The sequence below is a fragment of the Falco biarmicus genome, chromosome 8 (genome assembly GCF_023638135.1).
Source record: "Falco biarmicus isolate bFalBia1 chromosome 8, bFalBia1.pri, whole genome shotgun sequence".
Taxonomy (NCBI): domain Eukaryota; kingdom Metazoa; phylum Chordata; class Aves; order Falconiformes; family Falconidae; genus Falco; species Falco biarmicus.
The window spans coordinates 56,322,572-56,340,162 of NC_079295.1; the positions used below are offsets into that span (position 1 = coordinate 56,322,572).

Consider the following 17,591-nt stretch of genomic DNA (forward strand, 5'->3'; position numbering starts at 1 on the left):
CCCGGGGCGGCGGAGGCCAGGCCAACACGGTGGTCAGGGATGGGGGTCCCGAGGCAGTCACCGAGCAGGTGGAGGGAGGGTGCAGAGCCCCCCAGAGACGGGGCTCGTATGAGAGGCCAGGGGAGCCCAAGGGTGGGAGCAAGAGGGGTCTGTGACCCAGCACCACAGCCCCCCTCGTTCCCACGTGGAGATCTGTCACAGCTCGCACGGAGATGGAAAGTCCTCCCACTGCCATCCTGGGACAAGCGCATCTTCCTGGCTGGCTCCAGCAACACCAGGGGGGAGCAGCTTCCACTCTGGCAGCCCACCCCCAAGCATGCCCGCAGCAATCCCTGCGCTCCCTGCTGGGTGGGAAACCAGCCCAGCCCAGCCGGCCCCAGCACCTCAACAGCCACGTGCCCAGCACTTCTGGCTGAGCAGGGCAGACACATTGCCCCCGCTGGAGCTCTGGCAGCCAAGGCTGGTAGCAAGGGTGCTGCCCCAGAGGGCTCTATGGCCAGAAAGGAAACAGCTCCTGCTTTGGGAGGAAAATGGTCAGTTCTCCGTTAAAAAGCCATGCCAGGCCCCAGAGCCACCAGGAGAGATGGCTGGTTTACTGCAGGTTGCAGGCCTCAGAAATGGGGGTGGAGAGACCTCCCTGCTCCCTCCTGTGCTCCATGCAGGCACATGCACAGTTACCTGTCCAGAACAGGCAACCAGCAGGTAGAAAAGGAACAGGAACCACTTTCCTCTTGGAGCAGGAGCTGACAGGACCGCTCCACTGCTGTGACCAAGACTCTGGTGGGAGCAAAAGCCCCGAGGCTTACACCCCCCCTCACAAGTGGAGTTTTTTTCCCCACCTCTAACTTGATCTAGGAGGGCTGACACAGCCCTCGAGCCAAGGAAGAGCCATCTCCCACCCAGCCTCAGCTCGTGGCTCATGCCACAGGCAGGCAGCACTGTGGCTGCAGCTGTGCTGCCTGCCCCCATGGCACACGCTCCTGTTTGTGTCACACCAGCAGCTCTGCTGGCACAACATTACCAGTTCAAGGCCAGGAGTTAAGCGTGCCCGCCGTGCTGCGAGCAGCAACCTATTGTAGAGCCACAGCAGCTGGAACTCCCTCCCCAGTGCTCGGTTGTGGCAGAGGGCCCGGGCAGAAAGCATTGGCACAGACATGCTAGAGGCAGAGTTTATTATACTACACAGGCTAAGAACCCTGGGCAAGACCCCACACGGGTAAGAATTGAACCAGCTCTTTATCAAAAAGTTAATACTATAGTCAACCCCATTCTCCTTTGGTCATTACAAAGCAAGAGAAATATTAGAAGAAAGATATTTATACACAGAGGGAAGCTGAAGAGATTCTGTCCAGCCCTTCCCTCCCACCCCACTCCCAGCACATTCAGGTGCCTGGTCTTCTGGCTGTCAGGAGCAGCAGAGTATCAAATCTTCACAAGATGTCAGGTTCTTGGGGTTTTATTATTATTGTCGTCAATAAAAGCAATAATTACCGAGAGCTGCCATTCCTGTTCCTCCCCAGGGAGGGCGGAGGGGGCAACGCCAGCTCCCCTCCCTCTCTGCCCTCCAAGTGTAGGGGATGGCTGTGTACATGGGTGTGTGAGGGTGTGCACACACACAGCACAGCTGGCACAGGCGATGTGGTCTCTGATCCCTCATTTGTACGCAGTCTTTTAAAAAAAATATTGTATTATAATAATAATATGAATTTCTTTCCATTCTGTGTATTCTGGAAAAGTGTCAATCGTCCGTGAGGTCCTGCACAAAGAGGACTTCCGTGTGGCTGAGTCCAGCCTCCTGCAGCGTGGGTGGGTTGGGCCACTCCTCTGTGGGGAGGCAGGGCAGGACGCGGCGAGGGAAGTTGGCCTCAATCTGGAACTTTTCAGGGCTTTCTTTCAAGGAGAACAAGAAGTCATGGATCACCTGGGAAAGAAGCACAGAAATAACTGCCAACTGGGGGAGCAATGCCACAGCCAGATTGCATCCATGGCATCTCAGGGGGGACAGGGAGGGGGAGGAGGTTACCAAATTTGCACCATTGCTGCACTGTAGACACATAACAGCCATTTTCTTAGCATACATGAAACTGGACTTGTCACAGAGTACCTGGTTCTTTCTACACCATTATTTAATAAGGAACAACAAGAGTTTCAGCTTTTCAGGAAAAGGGGGGGGAGTTTTTTCCATTTTTTTCTCTAATCTCTCTTCTAAGCTGGTAGAACCAGACCCCATGACACCCTCCTTACCCAGGAACAACTCCACCTGCTAAGGCTCCCGACCAAACATCATCATTTGGCAAAGTCCAATGGAACCAAAGCTTTGCTGAACCACCTGGAGAATCTCTTGATCCTCTTTTACTCTGGGAAGACCATCAGCTCTGACCCAAGCTCACCGTCAATGACTGCGTGAAGTGGAATCGCCGCTCCACTCTGGAATCGTTAGGCAGCTTGAAAATAATCTTAACGCTCTCTGGGTCATCGGGATGTGGTTCGGGAGGAAGGCATTCAGACTTTCGCTCCTTCTCCTCCTGCAGCGTCTGCAAAGTAAGGAGGGACCAGGAGCAACAGGTGTGCACCAAACTGACCTTTATGCCTGTCCCTTGCGGCACAGCTGCCCCAAGAGGCTCAGAGGAGCCTCAAGTCCCAAGCAAGACAAGCAGCTCAAATCTGACAAGAACGCCCTACTGCAGGCACCGCTCCTACACACTGCAAGCATCCCACAAGGGCACAGCAGCCTCCCCAGCAGTCAGTTTGCTCTCACCTGTCGCCGCCTTTCCTCTGCTAGTTTTTGCTGCTGCACTTCCTCCTCCTTCTTCTTCTTCCTCTCCCGTTCCTCCTTCTTCTTGCGCTCCTTTTCCTGGTCTGCACGCAAGGATGCCAGATATGCCTCATCCTGCTGCTGTCTCAGAACTTGGGTTTGGTTCCTCTCTTCCCTGCAAACATGAGCAGGGAGTGGTCAGGGCTAGTAGGCCCTGCAGTGGGGGCAGAGCTGAGGGGACAGGTACAGCCTCAAACTTGTAGAGGCACACACATCAGGTAGTGCCTCATTCAGAGCACCACGAGCCCCTGAAAGGCAAGCCAAGTCTCTGCAGTCCCTAGCACACAAACTTTCCCTAGGCTGAGTGAAAATTAACTGAACACAAGAGACCTCTCACCCACTGCAGCTTGACAGTGGACAGACGGCACATAAACACTGCTCAAGATTTCTGCGTCATACTTGAGACTCTCCATAGTTTTATCTCCTTGCACATCAGAAACTGGAGGCATCAAAACATGTTACTGGGTCCCCACCAAGACTGCAGGGCAGAGGAGAGGCCCACAGAAGACGGCACCCTACTTTGGACACACGCTGTTAATCCCTACAGGGTTATCAGAGGCTGGAGCTCACTCTCATGAGGTGTTACCAGAAATACAGTCAGAATTCAGAACAGCCAGCCCAGGCAGCAGCACTTGCTCACTGACTGGCTGCAGACACCAGCTCTCCTCCTGCCTGCAATGCCTTTGCTCCCACTTGGCTCCTACTGGCTATTGTCCAAGCTTTACGTGCAAAGCTCCAGCACGCTAAGGGTGTGCTCCAGCTGCAGAAAACAGTAGCATGCTCACACCCACCTTTCAGTAGCGGGCCTGTGTGGGCAACACATCTAGCTCCCTAGCTACAGGGTGGCCTGAATTTATGGACCAATGATCCCACTGGGAAGAGGAGAGCCCATGGGCTGTGCTACAGAATGGGAGATGCTGAGCTACCTGCCTACATGTGGTGTCGAGAGGGAGGAAGGGGGAAGAGCAGAGCCTGCCTCCACAAGGTTTGCGTTAATGGAGCTCAGCTCCCACCATACCTTTCTAGGCGTTCAGACACCAGGTATGTCTGGTTGGCTTCCATGATGAACATCAGTTGATTAATGAGGTCATCAGCCTGGATGAGGCCTTCTAGCCGCCCAACTACTGTCATTCTGCGATCCTTCAGCATAATCACGGCCAGGAATGGGTATGTGTTTTCTCGCAGAGCCTGGGAGACTGGGAAATGGGTACAACATCACGATAACTGCCCTATCCAGAAGGGTCAGCAAGGGGTACAGCAAACACTTTCCATCACCAAGGGCCTAGGAAAGCAGCTTCAACAGCCACTATCTCTTCCAGTGCAGAAAAGTCCCTCAGGCTCCACTTCATCAAACTAAACCCCATAGATTAGCAAAGCGAGGAAGTGGCTCAGTGCATAGAGACCAAGGGGAAAAAAAACAAGCTTTCAAGTAACCAAAAAGGTTCTTTAATGCAAGCAGTAAGTCAACTGCTCTGGGTGTCCATTCAGAATGGGACAAAAAGCCCTGGATTTAAACTGGAAAAAAACAAAAAAAAACCCAAAACACAGGTCAAGCACAGGGAAACACTTGCTGAGATGATTAAGAATGGCCAGACTCTGGAAGATACCATCATGGGGAAGATGGCAGAGTGTCCATCCTGGACCTTTCTGAGCAAAATTATGTTGTCTCTGCCAGAAGGGAATTGAGCAGATCAGGGGCTTTTAAGTTACTGTTCACACATGGCTGCTGACCACCTCTTCCTTAAAACATGCACAGCACATCATGCTATTTGGAGCTATCACTATCAATGGAGCCCTCCAAACTAAATCAGAGCACCCCGTGGATTAAATGAAAGGCAATGATTCTTCCCAGCTCTGCTTTCTAGGATGTGACTATAAAGCATTGCAGCAATGAAGCAGCAGTAAAGAAATGTTTCCGTGGAAAACCATTCTTTCAAGGTGTCTGTAACTGGTAGCTGGATTATGAAGCCAAAACCAACCCAGATTTAGCATCAGAACTCCTAGCCTCTCCTGCCATGAAACAGGAAGGGTCAGAAGTGACACAGGAGCCACGAACAGAACTTTGCAAAAAGGCTCCATTTGCAGCAAAACCCTACCAAAATGCTGGCAGGCCAGGTATCAACAGCTCTGAAAGACAGCACTTCAAAGGACCTCACTGTGGACTTTTGAGGACACAAAGACTGGGTGTGGAATAAAGATGACTCTCTTTGAAAGGGAAAGAATGCACCTAACAAGTCGCTCCTGGCCTCGGGCACAATACAAGCCGGTGTTAAGGGCACAGTGAGTTAGGTACTTTTTTCTGTACTCACGTTTAATCCTCAACACACCCCCAACTCCCATTAACAGCAGACTGAAAGCAGATTGAATGCCCGAAACAAAGAGTGCACAACCAGGGCTGCCCAGAAACATATGAAACAATGGAGGTGAAGAGCAGAAGGTATTTCCCTGGCATCCAAACAGGCTCTGAGATATCACAGGCCAACCAACATGTGTTTCCCCATGCAATCCTGAAGTTCCGCGTCTGCTTGCACAAAACCCAGTGTGTTTCTCACACACATTTTTCAAAGAGCTTTTGGCTTGTTCCAGAGTCGGGAAGGGGTAGGTAAAGCCCAGGAGGGACACACTCACCTCTGTATCCCTCTGGTTTATTGGTTGAGCAAGCCCAGAAGAGCATTCTAGTGTTTATGAGGGTGATCACCTCAGGTACACACAGTGTATTGCTAGGGGATGAGAAGAGATCATGTGAATGAAGCTGCATTTAAAGTACAGAGATAACTATTTGGAAAACTCTCCTACCTACCGGCAGAATTCATCTGTGTCTTGGTGGTCATCTCCATGAAGATAAACCAACAGGAAGCGCAGCTCCCGCTTTGCATCATTCAGTGCCTTGGCATAAGAGCAGAGGAGGTAAAGTTACAGGCAAGGGGAAAGCAGCAGCCACAGCACAATGTTTACCCGGGCCATTCCTCTGCCACCAGCGTGGTTTTAATGAAGGCAGCAGCAGAGGATGAACCTGTCAGACCTTCTGATTACATCCTCATTTAAGAGGGCTACAATGGTGTTCTTTCACATTCCTTTCAGGATGTGGTTTTGAGGGACATCCAGCTCTGAGCAAAGCCAGACAGGCAACTGCACAGATCGACACCCCCCACCCATCTCACCAAACTCAGCTGACAGTGAAGAACTCTCCATCCCTCAAACTCACAGCAGCCAGGGCTAAGCTTTCCACTCTAGCCTGTATAGGACAATCTTCAGACCACAGCAAATGAAAATGCTATTAAAAAGGTAACTTAATAATGCTGCAGTCCTCTCTCAACAAAATACAAGCAAAAAAGCCCCAGCCCCCTTTTTGCATCTACAGTCTCTGGGTTCTATCCACCCAAAATCATTTCTTAACAAGACTAGAGGATAAGTGCACAATAAGCTCCTTGTTTTACTGACACTGAGTTTTGGTAGCCCAACCATTCTGTGGTTATTTAAGTTAGGATTCCAGGCAAGACAGAGAAGCCTAGAAGAACTGTGGAGGCGGTGAGCTCCATTGCTGCGCAGTGCGGAGCAGATACAGACTCCACATTCTTCTCCAGCACTCAGGAAGCAGTGCTGGTCAACTGTCTGCTGGGACGCACTGCAGGAGGCCCTTCCCTTGGCTAGGCTGAGAGAAGCTGCAGAAGAGGCAGCACCCATTGGGATGTCCCTCTTTTACAGAGCGCACCATCAGCCCAAATCTAACACATGGAACTCTCACCTCCCATCATTTCTTCAGGGGCTCCCTCTCTCAATTTTGAAGTCCCACACCAAGTTCTGAAGTTGCATTATACTACAAGCTAAGACAGTCCATCCCGGTTTGGTGAACAGAAGGACAGACTCTGGTATACTGCATCCGTTTATAAAAACAAAGGCAGGATTACGAAGAATAGCTGCTGGCTACAGCACCACACAGACGGCTGAGGAACAGTCAGAGCAGCTTTGCTTTCCAACTCTGCAGGCTTGGCATATCAGCAAACCTGACAGACACTGGTTTTCCAGTACACTTGTTCACTAGCTCTCCATTACCATGTTAGAGAGTTTGGGGACAAATGCTGGGCTTTTAGATTAAAAGTGATTTTGCCAAGTAGGCCCTGATACCATCTGGCAAAATCCCCACTCTCCATCTCCCCAGGATCTATGCACCAACATGTGACACTGACCTGGCTGTAAGTTCCCTGGTAGAAGACAGGGTGTATCCTCCCATATTTTTCCTCAAACATATGAATAAATGAAATAATGTCACCCACTGGGTCAGTGACCCGACTACGAGGATCAGGGCGTATAAAACGCAGAGCAAACCTAGGAAGGAAGCAAAGGACACTGGAAATTCAGCTTACTGACTTTCTGAAGAACAGGTTTTCTTTGCCACAGACAGTCACTGGTATTCATGACTGAAAAAAGTCACAGCTGAACCCCCTGAACATTTATAATCACAATCTAAACTGCCACCAGCTCCAAACTGGTACCATTGATACAGAAAATCCTCAAGCATCTCATGCCAAGCACCAACAAGTATCTGAATTCTGTGCAGTTAACAGTTTCTACTTCTGAAACATCAGGCATAAGCCACAACAGTATGAGGTTTGAGGAATCTAGTCAAGAGACAGGCTGTTAAAAGCCACAGTTCTGTCCAGGTAACTTTGAAAACTGCTTTTCTGCTAAACAGAACATTACACTAGGAGTCCAATGAAGATGGAAGAGTCATTTCTCTAAGGCTGAAAAAGCTTAACTGCAAGGCAGATACCAATGTTGTTTACTTCTATTGATGCACAGAAGTTACACTGAACTTTGGAAAAGTCTTTAAGGGGGGAGGGGGGAGGGGAGTAATACAACAAGGGAAACTGCCAAAACAATGCAGATGGCAATGTTGAAAGGTGATAAATATCCAGCAGTCCTGCTTTTTCTCTCTATCAATGTTGTAAGGAGGCAAGATGAACTAGCCTTTTGGGGCAGTAAATGGAGAAAAGCAACAGACAAAGGGGAAAAATCAGACGTTTACAGTTTGGGTTTTGCCAAATAACATACAGGGATTAGGGCAGGTTAACCTGTAGCCCAGCCCAATGGGACATGGCTCCAATCAAGCTGTTTGTCCAAGAATACCAGACAGCTCAACACCATTTTGCATCCCCTTAGCACGCACTCAAACTGCGAAGCTGCATGGAGTTAAAACTCCAATGAAGCATTTAATTTACAAGGCCTTTGAGATGCTCTTTTTCCTCATAATAAGATTTTTTTCTTACTAAACTTTACAAGGCTCTAGATAATGAACGTTGAACAAATAAATGGAAAGTTTGCCATTAAAGATTCAAGTGACAGCAGTACAACCAAACCTAAGCTAGTGTGCCTTGACACAGTCAATACATAAGTCAGCACAAAAAAAGTACTTACCTAAATATATCAAGTAATGTGTAATAGGTAAATCGGAATGGAAGCATTATGAAATAGTAACCCCATCCTAATAGGCCCTGTAATTACAAACAAAGAATTAGAACAGGCCTGCTAAAGCAAAGTGTCCATCACCATCAAGCACACAGGCACACATGGGAGTATCAGTGCTCTAACCACTGCAAAAAAGCTCAGCAGTATTTCATGGCTTCAGACACATCAAATTTAAATGACTAGCACAGTTCATTCAGCATTCAATGTGACACCAGAAAACCAGTGTCACTGACTATTCAAGCAGCAATGCTTTTACTCTGTGCTAATTTTCTTAATGGTACAAAGGGATTAACAGTATTGAGTCCTACAGGTGCTCATGCAAATTTGTTTGCGAGACATTTATGTAAGTAATGGATACCGTATTCAAGTTAACATACATTTTAAGGGGGCTCTAAAAAATACTATCACTGCCATAAGGAGGGGACAGTCCTTTGTTTCAACTGAACTGATCAAAAAGCTTTACTATGCCACAGCAAGACATTTTATGACACAAAGGCGGCCACCTCATACTGTGAATCACACCATGGAGAAAATATCCCCAGTAGCAACTGAGGCTGAAGGAACAGCTCCTACATTTTGTTTTCAGAAGATAAACTATTTAGAAAGGAGGTAAGAGCATACACAGAAAATAATTCCTTTCCCTGCTTACAAATTCTGTTTTTCACAGAGTCAAGCAAGAAGCAGGACAAAATCTGCTGTAAGATAACTTGCCCTTGGCTGTGGCCTTGAGACAACGTAGCTGTAGATCCTCTGGTCAGCTGTATTGACCTGCAATGGCCGTGATGGAGGAGGATTAAAGACACTTGGGACACCCTCTTGCTCATTCAGTCGGTCCTGTACAGCTGCCTTTGACACAAAGAGCAAAAAGGGTGACTTCAGACATTCAAGGATGCCATCAACTTTTTTTATACTTTGGACACAAACAGTAGGTATTATTTGTCCACAGCCCCACAGCACTAGACAAGCACAACTCATTACAAACCATAACCACCGATACTCTTTTCTGTAAGGAAAGCCTCCTCCACAGCAGCCTGCACACACGCACTGTGGGAAGTTACACAATGCGCCAGTCAAGTGGTTGTTCACAGGCATAACAACTCTGCTGTGTACCTCTGAAACCAGCTCTCCAGATGTATCAAGATACTGTTAGAAAGAGCTGTTAGTGTAAATTCAGGAGTTGACAAATTAAATCTGGTAGGGCCCCACCTCCCCACAGAGTACACCATTTAATCCAGGTACTTCGAAATCTCTATAAATCTTATCTGCAGTGGTACCTCTATGTTCCAGTTGTGCTGCTCCAGTGTGTGACGACATTGGTCCATGGACTCTATGCCAGTCAAGTCCTAAAGAAGCAGAATAAAAGTAGATTAGTACCAGGGAAATGCTGTTATTACTATTTTTACTGTTCTTTGCAACACATGAGCACAGACAGGAGTTACCACAATACTCTCTTGAAAGTGCTCTGTCCTCTAAGAGCAGAGCAACCTGAGCCAACCCAAATTCATAAACACACAGGCGGCCTCCAACAGGCCTTTGCACTCTCCTGGCATCAGCCAGCTCTCAGCAGTGCCCAAGGTCTGTTACTGCAGCTGCACTCAGCCCAGTCAAGCATCTAACGTAATACTGCCCACAAGTTCACTCTGAAAGGATATGCCAAGGCAGTGCTCTCAAACATCACCTCAAAGCATCAACTTAAAAGACAGGCAAAGCATTTCTGAAAACACAAGATTACCATTACTTCACCCACTGCAAGCATAAACAGAGACTAAAACCAAAACGAGCCAGGCACTAATAAAGGTAGTGTTTTCCAGCATCATGGGGGATTCTATAGTAAAAAAAAAAATATTCCAGTCCACCACAGACAAGACTCAAAACAGACAGTTCAAACACACCAACAGGCCTCAAAGCCACTGGACCTCACATCAGAGTTTGGGAAGATGTATTTTAACCCCATGCCAATCAGGACTTCTGCACAAGAGATCAAACTATGGTATTTGTTACTGCAGGAAGGTATGTTAGCACCTCTTGAACGGAGACAATTCTTTGTTGACGCGAACATCCCTGTCACTGTGCCACAAACACCTCTCCCCACACCACGCACTGTGAAGCATTTGGACAGACATTTCAGGGTTGTATTACTGCACCTATCACCACGGAGCCAAAACACACACTTCCATAGGAAAGCATAAAGCCACAAATGTGCTGCCGCTGCCCTTTTAACAATCCTTTAAATCAGTTGGTGAAAGATCATTACAGGCGACACCACTAACCGTGCTGGCATTTTCGAAGGAAACTACTGTTATTTTAGAATTAAAAGAACTAAAAAGGGTTTGTTGTTGGTTGTGGTTTTTTTTTTTTTGTAACTGGGCTACAGAAAGCCAAAAAACCAGTTATACCTTCAGAAGCAGTTATTTAGCTTGGACCCAAGATGGAAGAAGCAATGACAAAAATCATCACATGCAGTGTAACAAATTAAACAAAAATGCGCTGGTGACATAAGGAAACAGTTGAAATATGGCAAGTTCTCCAGCAAGGTCATTCTTGACAAGAGAACTTCACAGATTCTTAATGCTTCATGTTCCCACCTGGTGGATTTCTCTTCAGACACCTCCCCAGCCAGCTGGTGTAACACTACAGAGGGTGCACCTCCCTTGGTGGCTCGGGGACCAAGCCGAGAAGTGCGGCAGGTGAAGCCTGTTGACCTACACAGGCTGTGTGAACTGAACTACACAAAAGCCTTGCCTGTCTTCTGCCTGCTGGTTCCACACACTCTTCTCTGCAGCACCTGAGATGATCTCAGCCATGCAGGAGTCTGGCAAAGAGCAGGGAACTTTTGCTCCCTGTGTCTGTCATGCAACAAAGCATTGCTTTTCTACAGAAGGCAACCTACAAAGACTGCCAACACAACACAGTGCCTCTATATAAATGCTTGTGCACAGTTTCTATTACACCTTGTGATCCAATCCATTGTTAACAATCCTATTAAATCCTGCTCATCATCTCCCCCATTCCTTGCTTCATTTAAAAGACACTGAGGCAGTCTTGACAAGCTGACCATTTAAGAATGCACCAAATTGTTTTTTTTACTGGAGAAGGATGGTGCATGTATTCCCTTCCCTGCCCCCATTCATGCATTCCACATGCTATTTCCACCCGAGTAACACTGTGGACAAATGCCCTATTCAATCTCCGGGCTCAGTTCAAACTTTTGAGCATTTTTTGGCTTCTTTCTCATGAAGTCTCCACAGGTCTCTACCTTCTCCTCAGTTTACTACGCAAAAATACTTGTTTCATTCTGCTGTACAGAACTGGACTGTTCAAAGCATTGCTGGCATTAACTAGGTAATTGCAGTTGCTCAGTCACTGCCCAGTAGTGTATAAATATTTATTAAAAAGTCTGCAACAAGCCTTGCAAAGGAACACTACAGAAGTGAATTTCATAGATGAAATAAAGCTCTGTGAATTCAGCTGTTGCTGCCAAAAAACTGCTATCAGCTTCACTATTTAGTGTTTTTGTTTAACTTTCTTTAGATACATGCTTCACTGAGTAAAGTTTAGGTTTTGTATTCTGATTTTTTTACCCCAAGCTCCTACAGAATATACTTCATCTTTTAGAAGTACATCTTAACAGGCACCTGCCATTTACTCAATTATTTGATTTTTTTTTTTAACAATGGAGTCACAATGTGCATATTTCAAAGCCTTTAAAGTCTTCTGATCACCATTCCTTAACACCCTGGAAATTCTGCTGGTGTTTGCAAAATTTGCAAGATCCAGAAACTCATTCACACCTTTGTCTCTAAATGCCTGGATTATCGCTCAGCTCTAATAACATGGCTCCATGACTGAACATTCCATCCTTTTTAAATTATGCAAAATGCTTTAGCAGTTTTAGGTCAGAAAGCAGCACTGAAGTAACAGCCATGCAGAACTATCAACAAGCATTTAATGAGCACTGAATCACTGCAGTATTTGCAAAACCTGCCGAGCTCCACCGACACAACTAGGGGCCAGCTATCTTCACCCCTTCCCAACCATCAATACAAGGACAGGCACACTACACCTGTTGGTCAGGCCTCAATCTTCTACAACAGCCCTTCTCCACAGAGGTGGATCTACTTTTTTTCTTAGCATCTTAGTACAGTTGCTCTCAACACAAAATAGCAGTGAAAAACCCACCCCAGCAGCACCATGCCTAGCGCTCCCACCACTCTACTGATCCATGAAGCTGCACAACTAAACACTGCAGGAAAAAGAAATTGCCTCTGTAAAGGCAAGTTTTTTAAATGCTACTCTGATAAAATGCTCTGTAAGACAGACACAGTACAGCTCCAGGATGTTCTGGAGGACACATACGGGTTCAGAACAACTCGCACTCGATGTAAGGAACTGCAGGAAAACAGTTCAACTGTCAGTTTAGATGACACAGATGACACTTGCTGGTAAACACAGATACTGTTCATCATGACTCTCAACAACCATTTAGACTGTTATCTCCGTACCCTCTGTGGCCACCATTTCACCTTAGTCAAAGAAACAGATTAGAAACTTGAAACACCACATCATTTCCACTGCACCAGTTACAGCATTTCTGGTGAATCTCGTGGCTAACTGCAAACTGCATTATTCACGTGTCAGACAAACAAGCATGTTCTCAGTATAGTTAAGGGTAAGAGAACAAACATTATCTTCAAATCAGTCACTAACTGCTAGTTTCCTACTCACTGTAGTTTCTCATTAGCTTTCTCAAAGAGCATCTCTCTCACACAGACATAGTAAGTAATAAAAAAGAAGGCCCCCTGTAGTTAAAATTAACCCCATTAAACTAGCACCCTCAAACCTTCAAATAAGCATAGATCCAAGCTTAATACAGTGGATAATATTTACAAAAGAAGAAAAAAAATCAAGTACCATGAATGCCAGGGAAGTTCCAACACTGCCTTCTCAAACACCACTCAAAGAGTGCTATCCTAAAATATACTGAAGCTGCTGCTGGATATAATTATTTGCATCTCTCACCTCTGAGACTGATCAGAATGCTAAAATCTTCTCAACACTGAAGTAGTGGAAAGTGCAATTCCAGGATTCAAAAGCAGAAGGAATACCCCTGAGCGGACAAAGGTTGTAACTGGACTTATGAAACCGTTCCCTCTGCAGATACGCTTGTATGTGGAAATGCAGCGTAAGAGACAAATCCACAGAACTGTAACTGGCACTGCTCTTAATTCCCAACCCACTGCCAAATTCCAGAGAATTATGTTTCCAAGGGTAAAGAACATCTGACTTCAAGCAGTAAAAAAAAAGGCTTTACTGAGATAGTTTCTCTTTGCATATTACAGCAAATGCTTTTATGAGGGTTTTGATCAATACACAATGGAGTAGGAAAGATGCCTGGAGTTTCTTGTTTACTCCTTCCTCTTTAAATCAGAGATGTTTTCAGTCCTGAGCACTTTATTGTCCCCAGTTGAAGTTAGAGATGGTATCGTGAGTGCTAACTTTCTTTGCGAATAACACTCCATTACTTTACATTAGCATATTATAACATTAGACATCAGCCCGAGTGTAATGGGCACAGATCAATAACAAGATCCTACAAAAGCTGCTCTGCTGTTTCTTCTGTTTCCCAAATGGAACTGTATCTCCACAGCTTTCTTAAACTGTTCACATCAAATTTCTCTCTACAGATGTCAAGACAGCCAAGTCTTGACAGATGAGAAATTTAGATGCTTTTATTCCTTTACATTAGTCAATGCTTTGGCAGTAAATGGGAAGCTGAAAGCGTGCAAGAGTGCTTTGTTGCTTTTATTTCAAGTTTATCCCAATTATCACTCCATATTGGTACTTTTTTTTTTTACTCCATTAACCTGCCATACCAGGGTGGCAGACAACTGTCCCATTCCAGCCCTGTCCTTAGGAAGGAAGCTGATACTTGCACCATTCTGCCAGCAGAGCTGTTTATATGAGCACTGCCAAAACGCTTCAAGCAAACATCAGTGGAATTAATGCAAAGCATGTATTTAAACTGTAACCCTAATGGCCTGGGCCACAAACAGGACAGCAGGCATTCACTTCTACCTTGGAAGAAGCAGTTTCCAGCAGAATTAGGATAAACAGTGTTGGGCAACAGCATCTTCACCCAGAAAAGCTGTTTGTTGGGTGAATGGCATTCTACAGCTCTTGCTTAATGCTTCCTTTCTGGCTCTCCATTTAACTGTTAACACTGAGAGCCTTCTGCTACCACCTACCCCATCTTTGTTATCCCCACTCCCTTCTTTCCTAGTCTGCTCTCCTGCTTTACTCACATTGCAGCGGCATTGCACCTTCTGTGGAAATACAATGCCCTGCTACCACAGAATATTATGGAAATACAATTGCCTTGCCACAGAAATTACTTATGACAGTGCATCACAACAAAAGTGTGAAGTTACCTTTGAAAACCCTTAGATGCTCCCTGCAAAGACAGCAGGAATCCCTGAAAGGTTGACAAGCTAACTAGCAGTGTTCTGCAGTAATCACAATGTAAAAATTATTTTAGTGAGACAGCCATCCTCTCCAAAGGCATCTCCTCTCCAGGAAATGCTATTTAAAAGAGTCCATCTAAAGGAAACAAGGAAAAAAATCTTTTCCAGGTGGACTGATTTACCTCATTTCATTTCAAAGAAAAAACAGGACTCCACACACCTGAGCCCCTTTCAGCCAGGTGCTAAGTACCAAGGGAGGAGGAATCACCAGTGAAGTCCTTCATTAGCAAAGCTCTGCTGAAAAGCTAATCCCATATACTCCAGGGGACAGAACAATGAGAATCCTGGTATTGAAGCTGCCTGCACTATGGCTTTCACATCAGGCTCTGGGCAGTAGCAGTCTTCAACTGAAAAATTTCTCCCCATTATACTCTAGAGAATATTTTCCTCCACTTTAACCAGGGCTCAACAGGAAGCTGGTCTAAAAACACAAATGCCTCCCTCCCCTCCAGCCCCCAGCCCACTGGCCATGGCAACACCAGGTAGCATTAGGAAACAGGATTCTTCAATTTCACAGCTGCCCACAGAGTTTTGAAAATAGCAACAGGGACACTGATGAGTGCAGCTGGTCCTATCTGTCCAGATTCAGTAGATTAATAAGTACTGCAGTATCTTAGAGCAACAGACTGGGAGCTGGAAGACATATATGCATGCAGCATAAGGCAATGGCTTAAACCTCATATACTTACCAGGGAAATTGTAACATTGCTTTGCCTCCTTTGCCTGTAACTTAAGATTGTCCAAACAGCTTAATTTGCAGCAAAGATTTAGAGGGTTTAGCTGTAAAAAAAGTTTCCTCATAGCTACAGTAATGGAAAAACACTGTTACACATTAATTCAGGACATTGTTGAATCCCCCTGGCTCAGTGGTAAAGGCTTGGCAAGTATTTGTATGGAACAACAAGGAACACCTGCACCTATCTCAGCTGTGGAAGGCAGGGCTGGATACCTATGAAGTTCCTTCAAACCCTATAGTTCTACAGTTACATCACACCAAAAAATATGAAGCACAGTCTTAACAACTTAACATGAAGCAACAAAATCAGAAAAAAAACCACCTCTTAAAAGTAAATACTGTATTTGTAAAAGCACTCTGCAATCCCAGGGACACCACATGATGCCCTACAATTCAGAAACAAACCCAAGACACCTGGAGATAATTTTCATTGGCCAGCATGCTTAATTACTTCCCACCAAGCAACCCCAAGTATTTCAACTCTACAGCACTGTGTTCTCCCCAACAAACTACATCACCAGTTTGTTTTTGGTTGTTGTTTTTTTTTTTTAATTTTTCAGCTGCTGCACAGCCCTGAGGCCTTGGCAAACCAAGGGTTAAGTGACCCAGCCCACGTTATGCAGCAGACAGTGAGATTAGATCATTACAATCCCCAGCGGCCTCCCCTCAGTAGGCATTACCAAACCCTGATCATTAGAAACAATTTTCTGAGAAACCACATTCCATAGAAACCCACTGGCTAACCCTCCCATGATGCCAGGAAAGGTTCTCCCGTTCACCACTAACGACAAGAAAGGGAATTTTTCAGATTAGCCAATTAAAACGGCCGGGACTTACCCACGATTTTTTCATGCATGGAGTTAGTGGGGTTTATTCAGCAGTCGCTTCCTGTCTCCCCAATTAGCGATGACAGAACGACATTCCTGATGAAGCACTCGGGCCAGCATAGCACCGGCAGGCCCCTCAGCGAGGCCCCAGCCCGGGCGAGCCCAAGCCCTCCACAGGGGCTTCACTCGCCCCAGTGGGGAGCACCCTTGCCCTCATCGGGGCCGAGACCACGCGGGTCTCTCCTCTCGCCCCCAACTCGGGCCCGGTCCGACACCCCCACATGGCCGGACCCGCTCCAGGAGAGACCAGCCCCAGCTCTCTGCGAGCCTCGTACCGCCCGGCCCGGCACAGGCCGGACAGGACCCCAGCGCCGGCGGAACAAGCCCAATTCAGCCCATTCCGTGCCCGCACGCCGCCTCCATCGCTCCCGCTGGCCGGCACGGACCCCCGCCACACGGCACCTGGAACTGCAGCAGCTTCTCAGTCTGCTCCGCCGTCAGCTCCCGCTCCTCAGGCGCCGCCATTTTGCCGCCGCCTCTGACCCGCCGCTCCGTCACTCTCCGGAACTGACGTCTCCCGCCCGCACTTCCGTCCCGCCTCCCGGGGCGCGCGCGAGGCACCGCTACCACGCCGATGGCCGTTTATCGGCCGCAACCGGAAATGCCTGAGCGCGTCCCGGAGGAAGCCGAAGTGCTCTCGGACTTCTCCGGAAGTGCCCGAAGCTCATCAAGGGGGCTTGCCGCTCTCGGTTGTCCCCGGCGGGCGCACGAACAGTTCCGAAGTGTGCCGAAAGCCGCTCCGACGTTTCCGGAGCTGGCCGGGGAGGGGAGGCTGCCTCTGGCTGTGGGAGCGGGTCCCGCGGGTGGGGGCCTGGGGCCCGAGGCGGGATGTCAAGCCGGGGCCCCTCGGGAGCCGGTTGGGCGCCCGTCACCGCGGCGGCCTGTCAGCCGCCGGGTCGGTTCTGCCCGGGCACCTCCTGTCCCACTGGGTCGCCCGTCCGCCGGCGCTGGCTCCACCCAAGATGGCGGCCGCCAGTCAAGATGGTGGCTGCGAGGGGTCGCTCGCTCCCACCCCGGAGCTACGGGTGCGCGCGTGGGTGGGGACGGCGCCCTGGGGCCGCGGTCCTGCGAGCCCGGCGAGAGGCGGCCGAGCAGCCCCGGCCCCCCATGCCCGCGGTGGCGCCGTGCCCGGCCCGTACCGGTTCCGGGCGGCAGCGGGGAAGCGG

At 47.7% G+C, this 17,591-nt stretch overlaps 1 protein-coding gene across 2 annotated transcripts; it reads right to left on the bottom strand.

The window, feature by feature from the left end:
• Positions 1 to 1,155: 1,155 nt before the first annotated feature.
• FAF2 (Fas associated factor family member 2) lies at positions 1,156 to 17,591 on the bottom strand. 2 transcript variants are annotated; one of them, XM_056348357.1, is made up of 11 exons: positions 16,828 to 17,591; positions 9,556 to 9,624; positions 8,993 to 9,127; positions 8,231 to 8,307; positions 7,003 to 7,141; positions 5,616 to 5,701; positions 5,444 to 5,535; positions 3,834 to 4,011; positions 2,759 to 2,930; positions 2,391 to 2,534; positions 1,156 to 1,921 (listed from the first exon to the last, which is right to left on the bottom strand). In XM_056348357.1, exons 1-11 carry the CDS (start codon positions 16,888 to 16,890, stop codon positions 1,739 to 1,741), a joined length of 1,338 nt encoding a protein of 445 aa, XP_056204332.1. In that variant the 5' UTR covers positions 16,891 to 17,591; the 3' UTR covers positions 1,156 to 1,738. The 2 variants fall into 2 exon arrangements, with proteins under 2 accessions (XP_056204332.1, XP_056204333.1); XM_056348358.1 differs by lacking the exon at positions 16,828 to 17,591 and adding an exon at positions 16,376 to 16,525.